Source organism: Ischnura elegans, chromosome 1 (assembly GCF_921293095.1).
Source record: "Ischnura elegans chromosome 1, ioIscEleg1.1, whole genome shotgun sequence".
NCBI lineage: Eukaryota > Metazoa > Arthropoda > Insecta > Odonata > Coenagrionidae > Ischnura > Ischnura elegans.
Genome location: NC_060246.1, coordinates 163,617,382 through 163,630,357, shown reverse-complemented (window position 1 = coordinate 163,630,357; position 12,976 = coordinate 163,617,382). Strand labels below are relative to the sequence as shown.

General features: G+C 39.0%; 1 protein-coding gene across 1 annotated transcript; it reads right to left on the bottom strand.

Annotated features, from left to right (window-relative positions):
• On the bottom strand, positions 1-2,165 carry LOC124153919 (adhesive plaque matrix protein-like). The gene is made up of 2 exons (XM_046527327.1): positions 2,087-2,165; positions 1-1,398 (listed from the first exon to the last, which is right to left on the bottom strand). The coding sequence occupies exons 1-2, from the start codon at positions 2,097-2,099 to the stop codon at positions 731-733; spliced, it is 681 nt and encodes a 226-aa protein (XP_046383283.1). The 5' UTR covers positions 2,100-2,165; the 3' UTR covers positions 1-730.
• Positions 2,166-12,976: the final 10,811 nt, after the last annotated feature.

The window sequence follows — 12,976 nt, the reverse complement described above, 5'->3', positions numbered from 1 at the left end:
TTTTATCAAAAGTAGGTATATATTTTTACAAAAAACAACCATAAAATACACTTGGGAAACACATGGTGATAACAAGTTCCGATGCCAAATCCAGTTGGCATAACAGGGATGCAAAAGGCGAGTTTTTTTTATTTCGAAGACATTTCTCCAGGATTAGATTGTCCAGGTGCCAGAGCATGGCTATCGGGAAGAAAACCCAAACCTAAATACCTGAAGCAAATGTAATACACATGGTGGTTTGAAAACTTGAAGATGAAAAACAGCGGAATTTGCAGAATGTTAACTGTTGAGAATTTCCTGACATTAAAACATTTAAACCTCCACGGGCGCAAGGATGAAAACTTGCTGTTGGGCTTTTGCCTCTAAAAGACTTTCCCGTCGATTTTCTCTCTCGGGCTTACAAGCGGGCGGTTGAGATTTGGCTCCATGCCGTCGTTCCGGCAGCACTGTGCTGATTGAGTTTCAGGCATTTTACGCAATCCCTGGAGATTGTAGCAGAGTCAGCAGTCCAAACGTAGGCATGGAGTGAATTAAAACCTGGTTGAAAGCCCAAAAGCGTTTCATCCGGCTTCAGCTTCTTCTCATAAGGAATTAAGGAAAAAATAGCAATCGCTTCTATAATTTGCATTTGGAGGAAAACCACGACAAACATGTCACCCAAAGAGAATGGAATGAATGCTTCTTAAATGAAACAAAAGAAAACTGCAAGGCGGCATCGCGAGGAAACAGCTCATAAAGCGATGGAGACTTCGGATCTATAGCGAGGCAAACCCATGGTTTGAGACTCGCCGCTTTGTGGGGATAAATAGTTCAACGGAGCATATCTGCCTTGGCTGTCACCATCTGTGTCGTAGTCTACTGAGTACAAGCCGCTTGGACCCACTGACTTGTATCCACTTATCTTGTAGTTCAGGGGGTATGATCTGCTTGGCTTGTGGCCATCAAGGTAAAACTCGCTTGGCTTGTAGTTCACTGAGTACAAGCTGCTTGTCTTGTAGTCGACTGGATATAATCCGCTTGGCTTGTAGTCTACTGGGTGTACGCTGCCTGTCTTGTAGTCCAACGGTTGAAAGCTCTTTGCCTTGTAGTCTTGTGAGTATAAGTGGCTCGTCTTGTAGTCTACTGGATAAAAGCTGCTAATCTTGTATTCTAGTGGGTGTATCTTGCTTGATTTGTGCCCTTCTAGGTTGTAGAAGCCCGGGCTGTGGCTGCCGTGGACGTCGAAGAATTGCTCTTTGCCGTGGTAGCCGACGTCGAATGTATGGAAGCCGTGATCGCCGTGCGTTTTGTACTTGTACTTGTCTTTATGGGCTTCATGGCCCTTGTATTCACAACCCAGGGCCGCAGAAGCCATGGCTAACATGATCACCACGAGTGACATGGCAGGTTGTTGCTTTCCTGGAGGAGAGACGGAGAAAAAAGTGTCAAAGTCATATCTTAAGAACGAGGGGATAGATTCATTACAGAGGCAGTAACTAAATAAGAAGGAATGCAGTTTGTTTTCGGCGACTGCACGTACGACCAAAGATTTAAAATGCAAACTTCCAGATCCCGTCGCCCCTAATCAGTCTTACACATGAATTATCAAGGGGAAAAAACTCCTCCTGGCTGGGAATGGAATCACGGATCTCGGCTTGACTATGATAATCAAGGCACATTGATAGTGTAGTGACCCTTAAAGTCCGTAGTTCGATACCAGATTCAGAAAAATTTTCCCCTCGGAAAATCGCGAGAACTTCAATGAATTTCACGCAAAAGGCAAGAAATATTCCAGATAATGGGTGCAATAGACGGATTCGAGATTAGCTTGGTCCTTTGTATTGTCTATTGCTACTTAAAGTGTTATTTCCATTGAAATTAGCACTCGCGAAGATGGAGAAGTGTCGGGATCAATTTTTAAACATCTCAAATGCCAACTCTTTCCGTTCTGAATAAAAATACAGGGGTTGGGAGTGGACAAGGCTTTTGGTTTCCACCAGTCAGCCACCTCCTTACTCAATTTCCCTATCAATTCAATTGATACGGCTGGAAGACGCCAACGGTGAGTTCAACGCCTTCGCATCCGTTTTGAAACAGCGAAACTTACTGAATGTGCACATGTCGTATCCTTCTTATGTTCCGTGATTGTCCAGTGTGTTCACAGTGCACGACCTTCCGTCGGCGAGCCACTCTATATAAAGGTACACCTGTCTTCCCCCCCCCCCCTCAATCCGAGCCGCCGCCAAAGTTCAGAAAAATCACGATATTTTCTTTCAGTGGTGCTCTGACGCGGACGCAATCCCTCCCAGGCCTCATGATAAAAATGAAGAAACTCCGCACAAAGCGAGCATTCAAAAGGAATATTCAAAACAAAAACAAAAAATTCCTCAAACGCGCTGTTTATAAACCCGTAGTCAAGGTCCATACTACCATAAAAAAAACTCCCACGTTTGATCGCGTTGCACAACGTCCATTCACGTATGCAGGACGGCTAGATAGCTCGAAGGCGTTTCTAGGGATTTTGCATGCTTGGTCGACTTACGAAGATTGCACTTTCAGTTCGATAAGGAGCCATCATGATGGTCAAAATCTGTTAGCTTACGAAGATCACGTATTTAGAAAAGGGAGGTCTTGTGAAACCCACTTCACTCTCATTGTTCGTGTTATCTTGGCCGTGTGTGATAGACATGTTCGAGTCGATGCCATGTTTCAAGACTTCAGAGTAAAGGAATTTGATTAATTCCCACATTAAAAGACGATTCAAAAGTTGAACTCGTGTGGTATAGATAGGCACTTTGTCGGTTGGATCTGGGATTTCTCGCGAGCAGAGGGATGTTTTGGTTGGACTCTGCTCGGATACTATAAAATTTACGTCGAATGCAACTCCAGGAGGAGGTGTTTCGCGGGGCATTATTTAAATATCACCATTATTATCATTAGTAATTCTGTTCACGGACAGTTTTTAACGGCATTGTTGTCTCCATAGTTTCACTCTGTCCAGGGCCTCTCTCTCCTCATCTCCAATGTGCAATTACTTCCTTCTTTGACGTCATTCCGCGCCTCCTCCTCCCCCTTCCTCTTTTCTCTTCCCTTCTATAATAGGGTAGTTTCCTTCATCAAAGAAAACGAAAGGTATTGATTGCGATTCGTTACCCAGAATTAGTGTATTCATAAAATACAAATTATTTGGTTTTAGAAATCCCAGTTCAGACGAATGGCAATGGTCAATTTTAACCTCATTTGAAAAAGGCCAGATTGCCGCCCATGCGATGCCTCTCCACGTGACGTCACAGGGACTTAGTTTTTATACGAGTAGTCAGGAGTTTTACATCGTCTGAGATTACCAATGCATGCATGAGGCACAGAGCTCAGGGAAACATCTCTTAATAATCACCTATTAAAAATGCCTATGGGCGGAAAGTTTCTTTCGTTTGATAGGATATTAATAATCCTTATTTAAGCCATATGCTATCTGCTAGCAGGATACTCTGCTACCTGCTAACAACCAGCATCGCAGCGACACACAATATACTCGCCCCAAGGTCACCGACCACGGCGGCAGCGGGAACCATAATGACGTTACATGGGCTTTTCCCAGCATTCATACTTAGCCGTCGCGTTTTCGCGCGCTTGAAAATTTTCCCTTTTCATTTGATCGAAAAAAATAGATATCGTCATTTAAAAATCTAAAATCGTGAAATGCGTACTCCAGGAGTACGATTCGATCTTTCGATTTAGGCAATAAAAAAATAATAAGAAACCACCCTATTTTCTTTTATACGCAGTCACCCCTTAAAATATGCCCTAAGAGTTTTACCGTTCTTCTTTCAATTTCTCTCAATATACTTCTTTCTTTTCCTATTCTCCTTACTTCTTCGTTCGTAAATTTATCTTTTCATCCGATCTTCTCCATTCGTCATCAAAGCCATATTTCGAAGCTTTCCAAGTATCTTTTTTCTCTCTTCTTCAATTTCCACGTTTCGCATTCATAAAATACGATGCTCCATGTTAAGCATTTTGCAAATCTTATCTTAATATTCAAATTGATATTCCTTGCTGTCAACAGTTCCTTAATTTACTAAATGCTGTTTTTCCTCACCCCTTGCTGCTGTTTCTGTGCTAATGCCATTCTGGATAGCTATACTTTCAAGATACTTACTTAGATATACTTCCATTTTGATGTAGACATTTGTCGGCAGAGCATAAGGATCGCCGGAGCATAAGAGGTACAATCAGTGCCTATGCTCTTCCCTCGATCTCAGGCGGAATCTTCTCTTCTTTTGTTTTCATCTTTATAGTTCATAATGAGCAGACATTTGATATAGACATTAGGGCCTGTATCTGAGCGTTATCTTGACTCAATTGTTGCAATTTAAAATCCTGTTTTTATAATTCCTCAAACTCCTCCGCCATTGGGACACTTCACATAATGATGTACAGTGTCACATTAATTTTACAGAGCGCGTATTGGCGCCTGAATTCCGCCTACTCAAGAAACTACTCGAAGAAGTCAATAATCCAAAAAAATTCCTTCCACGTAAGGTTCCAATACAAGCAACAATCGTTAAAAATACTCATCCGTAGTACGAACATATCAGTGGTACCCAGTCAGTACATCTCGAAGTGATGACTCGCATATCTCCCTCTCAACTATACGAAATTTTACCCCAATCATTCCAAGTGTTCATTCGCCCTCATCTCACCCGGTGCCTATAAGGGTTACTGCATATGATCACATCCGATAAAAAGGCACGCTTGTCACTGAGGTAGACTACATGATGGTTTTGGTTGCGGGATTTGTAATGCATCCGGCTTTGGACATGAAGGTTCAAAAATCAAATTTCAGTTAGATGCTCACTTGATACTGTCCAGAGGATGAAATTCGACCACTGATAGTTAATTTGTTTTTCAGTTCCGAAAATTCAACTACTGTATTGCTAACACATAACATGAGAGTTATAATTCACTTGTCATCGTATTATGGTATATGGTATCACGAGAGGAAGAGAAAATAAATAGATGGCGGAACAGTGTGATTTAAGATGTCTTTCTTTCCTAGGACTATCGGAAATAGTAAAAGATGTGCCAGCAATGTAATTAATCGCTGCACTCGATAAATCGACCAAATTCATTCATTTTATTATTTTTTTTCCTTTTCTAGTTCTGGTTTGTTGGTCTTTGTTTTCCTCTGCGGCATGTATCTAGTTTTATCCAGCTGCATGTAAATTGATCCACTTAATAATTTTGTATTTTTTGCATGGATGGTGTCAACTTTCATGGAGAAATGCGTGAACGGTGAGACCTTACACCATCTGCTGGCATTTGTATGTGTTATGGCCTTTTTCCGATTTCTACGGAGACGTAGCGTATTGTATGCTGCATTTGGATGCATTCTCAAACACCCTTGAGGTGAATCGCAAGGTATTGAGTAGGTGCAAATAACTGTTTGGGCTGTTGACAGCAGATTAGGGAAATTCCTGATTTGCATCATGTGTGCTTAGTGTCTTCCAATGCACTCTCTTCCCTGATCCAATGCTGAGGAACATTTCTCTAAACCAGACACAGCTGAGCGAAAGCAGAATTACAAGCAACCTCTAGGCTACGGAAGCCATTTTTGCCCATATCAACGAAGACTTTGTAATTAAAACAATATTTTTCCGCAAATAATGTTTATATCACTTCAGACATTTACAACGAAAATCAATTTGGAAAGTGGACGTAAATATTTTTTATCCTTGTTAAGCTTAAACACATTTTTTCTGGATATAGACAGTTACTTATACCACTTATTTAAATAAGTGGTATAAGTAACTGTCTATATCCAGGAAATAATGGAATACCACATAGTTAACCAAGAGTTAGTGAATTTTATTTTCTTAAACACATTATTTTTTTCAATTGTACCGGAGGCAATGGATTGTTTTACATATTGTCAATGAAGTATAAGTATCTTGTTCTACCTACCTTGTAATCTGCCCACAGTTGTTGTAATTCTTATGCTCAAGTGGACTCGTGAAACTTATTTTTGTAAAGTATTTTGCTAAAGAGAAATTGATATGCAATTAGAGGCTAACGTTTTAAACCCATCAATGAATGAAATACAGCGAAAGCGAAACGGTGTCCAAGGTACTGTTTCACTTCACTTCATGTAAGTAACAATATTTTCCGCAGATAGTATTTTAATTACTGCAAGTGTTGAATTTTAAACACACGTAATGTGGAAAATCGACGGAATAATTATGTATGTGCTCTATTGAGGCCATGCAAATTATTTCAGACTGTTCCCGAGTAAATGGATATTTTTTTTCAAAAATCGAAAATAGCCGTAGATATAATGTTAAAGTAGCATTTTAAAAGTAAATTATTGCACAAAGCCGTATTAAATTAACAGAACGCTTAGTGGCGTCAGATCCAAATAATATCGGGAGCCACCTAAACATGTCCATTGTCGGAGTCCATCCTTACTCCAAGATCACCTTACCAGAGTGAAATCAGAATTCCAAGCAACCTACGAATTTCGGCGAAACAGGTTTGTCGACTTCCATGAAGGCATTGTAATTCAAGCAATATTTTTTCACGGATAATATTTTGCATCACTTTAAGTGTTGCATTTGTTGGGACACGAAATTTGGAAAGTCGACGAATAATTTCGAATCTTTTTTTCATATTCCTTCCGTCCTCCAGATTCAAAAAATAATTTCACATTATGCCAGAAGAACCTTTAATCTTCTTCAATACCTAAGCAAGGTCCGGAGTGCACAAAAGCAAGTTTTTGAGTAATCGCATAGGACCGAACAAGGTGGTTTTTCTGTATTTTCGAATGAGAATGGCCACGTTTAAATTTTCATACCTTTCCATGTGACACTATTTTTATATTTTTTTGGAAACTATCTTGTACGTTTAAATTAATATGGTATATGCATTCATTTAATACACAATGAGACAAAGATGAGTAAAATTGAAACCTTCGAACGCCTGACTCAATACACTTAGTTGTTCTTCGCCATTCAGAAAGGAGTAATTTACGACTTCATTTTATGCTAGCATAATTTCGTATGTGTAGATAAATATGAACTAATTATTGGTGATGTCATCTATGGGATTAAACAGGAACTCACTCCGCAAAAATACACAATCCTGACGGAAGAGTAAAATCGGAAGCGTTTATGTTTATTCGTTATACCTTGCGAGTCACTGGCAAAGGGAAACTGCAGAATAAAACGAAACTAGACCGCATAACGCTACTAGGCTGCATCCAGTCTTCAGAGAAAGGAATGCTTTAATATAAATTAAATAAATTTGGCTATTCGTTCCGGCTTTTGATTTCCCCAAACTGTGAACAGCGATGGCTGTGTTTAAGGTAATTACCTGCGTATTCCAATGAGATTATCCTTGCAGTTGCCATGACTGTACTCGTTAATAAGTTAATCAAGCACTCAAGGAGGATTTCGCCACAGAAACATCAACCTCAGGTCTGTAGATATTCGCCTGGACATTCCCGTATTCGGTTTAGTTATCGTGTTCCTATCCGACCACTCATGAACCTGCCTGGGTCATCAGGGGTCCTGCCTGGGGACTGAGGAACCTCTCTTGGTAATCAGGAACTAGTGATGGGAAATCGATTACGAAGAAAATAGAAAATCGAGTTTTATTAGTAAAAAAAATCGAGGATATCGAAATTGAGACATGATCATCGAGTGTCGATCCAAGCTCGAGTTTGGATCTTCGATCTTGACCATTTCGTTTAATCTCAGTAGCGTCACTATCGGCCTATGATAATGTCATTCGTCCCGAGTGAAAGTCTTTTCCCTAAGACCGGTAAAATTGGAATCAAGAAATAATCTCATTTAGCTGACCTCTCTGAAAATTTTTATTGAAGCCAAATGGTTCCAAGCGGTGGTCCCAAAATCTCTGTGCATTATTAAATTTTCACTAATAATAATTCAAGCATGTATATTTTATATCCTAGCTAGTTTTTTTTACTACTAAATTGTGTATTTTGAGTGTTTTCGAATGAATAGTAAACACAAACTTTTTAACTTTTCTTTTTGAGCGATCAGTCGATATTTCGTCGATTTTTTTGGGATCAGTCGATATTTCGGTTCAAATTTCGATTTTTGTTGAAAAGTTGAGCTGTTCATTTTGACAAAAAATCGATTGCTCGAAAAATCGATTTCGACCGACTCTTTTCCATCACTATCAGGGGGGCTAAGGAATCTGCATGGGTAATCAGGAACCTACCGGTATTCGAATACATTTGGCAAAATCCTAAAGTTAGCAATAAATCCGGAAACGAGCATGCGGCGAAAAATCGCGTTGAAATGAGTAATTTGCGGAAAGGAGAGAGATATATAAAGAAATGAATGATAGAAAAAGAAACTTAACTCAATTATCGAACGCCTCAGGAGCTATTCACTTCGGGTCCTTACTCGCACGCTGTAGTCGGTCACTCATTAAACTTCCACACAATGCCCATATCTAGTCAAACCTGTTACATCATCCCAATAGGGTAGTTTCCATCATCAAAGAAAACGAAAGGCACTGATTGCGATTCGTTACCCAGTATTATTGTATTCTTAATATACGAATTATTTGGTTTTAGAAATACCGGTTTAGACGAATGGCAATGGTCAATTTTAACCGCATTCGAAAAAGGCCAGATTGGCACCCATGCGATGCCACTCCACGTAACGTCATAGGGACCTAGTTTCTATACTAGCAGATAGGAGTTTTACATCGTCTGAGATTACCAATGCATGCATGAGGCACAGAGCTCAGGGAAACATCTCTTCAAAATCACCTATTAACTAAATTAACTAACAACTAACTGCCTATGGTCGGAAAGTTTCCTTCGTTTGATAAGGCATTAATAACCCTTATTTAAGCCAAGCCTGCAAGCAGCCTGCATCTCAGTGGCGCACACATCCTCGCCCCAAGGTCACCTCACTTTGCGGCAACGGGAACCAGAATGACGTCACGCGGGATTTTCCCAGCATTCATACTTAGCCGTCGCGTTTTCGCGCGCTTGAAAATTTTCACTTTTCATTTAATCGCGAAAAATAGATATCGTCATTTAAAAATCTAAAAGCGTGAAATGTGTACTCCAGGAGTACGATTCGATCTTTCGATTTAAGCAATAAAAAAATAATAGGAAACCACCCTATTTGGGCTCAAAATCGAATGAAATCACATGCATAATTAGATAATTGAACCGTACAGGCACTGTTTGGGGATAAATACTCAGCACCTGCCAAACACCCGTGAGATAGCAAAGAAAAGGAGAAGAAACGGAACTGAGAAATAAAACTGTGGAAGGGCATAAGCGATAGGATGAAAGTAGAGGGCGGGTGACGTCACTCCCTCAGTCTCAACACACCTCGAGCGTATCCATGGCAACGTGGGCATTGAGTCACGTGACATGCGTACGATTATCGAATGATAAAATATCGCTGTGCATTTAGGACTCGAGTAAAATCACTCAAGCGAAACTTAGTGACCTCCCACAGATGATTGACGTTAAAAATATTTTATTATATTGTATTTAATTTCGATACAGGTCCAATTTTTCCTCGCGGGTTTATTGATGAATCAACAATAATCGATTAATTTCACGTGCATTTAAGCTTGCTTCTTCGTCAAAAGGAAATATTCCATAATCTTTAATGAAGATTCCATTTTCAACTGGTGAGTAAATTACCCTCGTCACGTGATACATATGATGGGTGTCAGCTTTTACTGAGGAAAGTGCCTCCTACTACATTTCTCTCTGCTCTGAGAGAAGGACCCAGCGGATGGGAACTAAGGATGAGTTAAATGACCAAACTTGAAGCTACGGAAATGTGGTTCTGGAGAATGGTGACAAGAAGAAGGTGGACAGAAAACATATTTGTAAGTACAGTCAGTGGCCCACACTTGGGACAGATTTTACGCTATTGTATTAACGCAAATACTGTTGGTAATAACTACAATCTGTACATATTAACCAAAACTCTGAAAAGCCCTCGAACTTTGAAAACAAGGAATTGTTAACACGCTATTCTTATGTATTTTTTTATTTTTGGTTTTCCCAAGTTAGTGACAGCTCCACCTTTCTTGAAACGCTTTTGTTTTCATATTCCTGTCCCTTATGAAAACTAAAATACTGTAGCTTAGGACGTTGTAGTAGATTTTTTAATTTACATTTAACAGCAATAATTCAGGGGGACAAAAACATTTTAGTATGAAAATTTATTTCTTGTTTATTTCACAGCTAAACTGTCGAAACTACTAAAACATTGATCTAGCATTAAGAAACACTGCTCTCATCAGGTTGGTCAACCTGAATAAAAAGTCCCCATTCGTCCCAAGTATGAGCTGCTGATGGTACCAAATGAAGTCCACGCAGAAAGAGCGCTATAAGAGACAATCCAAATATGAAAATCAAAGCTTATCGGACGACAACTAACTGATAATACAGAATATTAAGGAAGGGAAAAATGCTAGCAAAAGACAGAAGTGACGTCAGAGAACTTCAATGCATGCAAAAAAACTATTGAGGGCGATTGAAATGGAATTCATCTCGATTGTATGTGAAAGGAAATGAAGAGGAATGCCTAGTAGTAAGTTAGAGTTTGTTGAAAGAATAGGCTCAAGGGAAACCTTGTTGAGAAGACAATGAGAATTCCAAGTGAGTTGCCCGTGAACCGTGATTACGTGAGTATTATAATGGAGGGAAAGTTGAGGTAGAATCAAATCGTAACAATTTAATTGCTTCCCATAGTTACATGAAATGCAAACAAAATACTCTCGAAGTGCCACGTGCCTAATAACGCTTCCCCTTCACTGAATGCGTGAACTTCTCACGCCTGTGGCTTAGTTAGGATTGAGCTCTACCCTCACCAACCCAAACCAACCTTTGGGTGGAGTCATTGAGTGAGTGAGTTACATAAAAATGAATACATGGAGCGATTTGGAAGCCCTTAAAGTAAGAGTGACTTCACTTCCACAGATAGCCCCACTACACATGTTTCGGGTACACTTTTAGAGAGGCTAAATTTGATCATTTTTAGGCTAATCTGTGGAAAAAACTATCATACATTATGTTTTTTAAACGCATAAAAGTGTATTAATCAAGAACCACACCTTATATAAGTATCCATAAGCGGCAACTTATTTTTTGTGATTTTTTTATTCTTGCTGTGTTTATGAGGTATGCATATAGATTTTAGTCACGTGTAAATTAAACGTGTCTAAATACTCCGGTTTTTAAGCCATTAATCTTAATTTTAATTACTCGACCGCTACTGAACCACTGTATATGGAAGTGATTTTCTAAGGTGACTCTACGAAAGAAAATTCATCAAAACATTGCTAAAATAACCATCACCATGTATACGAGAATCGAATCGCATGAATCGATTTGAGATTCGACGCACGTCACTTCCGTTGGATTCGAGACGGTGCGTTAGGCATTGGAGAGCGCTGATTGGTTGGCTGGCATCAACAACATTTCGCCTGAGGGAGGAAATTTCACTGCGCTGTGAAATACGAGAGAAATGATCTCGGCAATCTAAGTAGATGGTCATATTCATCTTTCAACATCAAATATGTATAATATATGTCTATCGAATAGGAACATGCGTGTGTGATGGCAGTGGTTTGTACAGGCACAGTGGAAAGGATGCAATTCACTTCATTGAACTCTTCAGAACGCCTTAAGATGCCTGCCATTCAGACCGAAGTTGAATCGTTAGAAAACAGGTTTAATATATGTCATTATGAAACAATTTTAAAATAAAAATCTTAAGAAGAAGGATGGACAGCCTCAGGGATCCATTTATTCACACTTCGAACTTTTTTTATCGCTAGCAAATAATTTATAGCATTAAAATTGAATACGGTTGATTCCGCATTAATTCAGCAAATGATGATATAATTTATTCGCAGATTTCAATAAAAAATGCAGATGGATGTTTAGTCACTCAATATGATGCTATTTTACGAAAGCTATACACCTGCGATAATGATGCACGTTTTAGTTTTTTTTCACATTTTCGCAGAAAAAAAAACGCGAATGGAAACATTCATTTACTTTTTGGAATGTTTTTTTCTCCTCACATTGAAGCTTAATATACATGTCAAACGGTCAACAAACATGATAAACTTATCCTTTAATTGTCCTTTATATTATTGTTGCTGGAAATGTATATAAAATTTGTAAATAGCAATTGTTTGTCATATTCCCCATCTTAAAAACTGTTCAAAATTTTAATTCAGTATTTACGCCTGTTCCCTCTGTATTGCCGGCATGAAAAGTAGGAAAAATTCAGGAGTATTCGTGTAAAAAAGTATTTAAAGGTTTGCATTTTCCTGCGGTGAGCATCGTCGGCTAGGTATCCCGTCATGCATCAGGTTTACAACGCAATTCTATCTAACCTTTGCGGCCATTTTAATGCGACGGTTTGTATACATGCTAAGCTACATATATCTGTTCCTATTGTTGCTCAAATCGTTAATATAATATGATTTTCAAGGTTTACGCGAGAGCTAAATAAATGATCCGGGCTAAATATGAGCTTGTACGGCTCAACTGAACATTAAATTCGTGCAAATGTGCCTAAATAAGTTGAAAATAATTTATATTTTCAATTTAATGGCAAGCTATTATTTAAACAAATGAAGTGGTCGGCTGACTTCAGAGGAATGGAGAAGAAAATGATGAACGTGGAATGAGGCACCGTTCACAACAACTTAACTTGGCGTAACTTTACACATTATGAATCAAACCATTTAATGATACATCCCTTCAACCGTAGCGACGATGGCTAAATACATTTTACAAGAAATTTAAATAGTTTTGCACTTCTCATAGTAAATAAAACTGTTTTCCTTGAAAATGGCAACCGTAAATGTTATGATATATTTGGCTTTTTTGTCTACTGACTACTAAAAATAAAGGTACGCCATTTAAAGAGTTTTAAGCCAACAGACCCTCAATATAAGTTTTCACCTCCAGGGT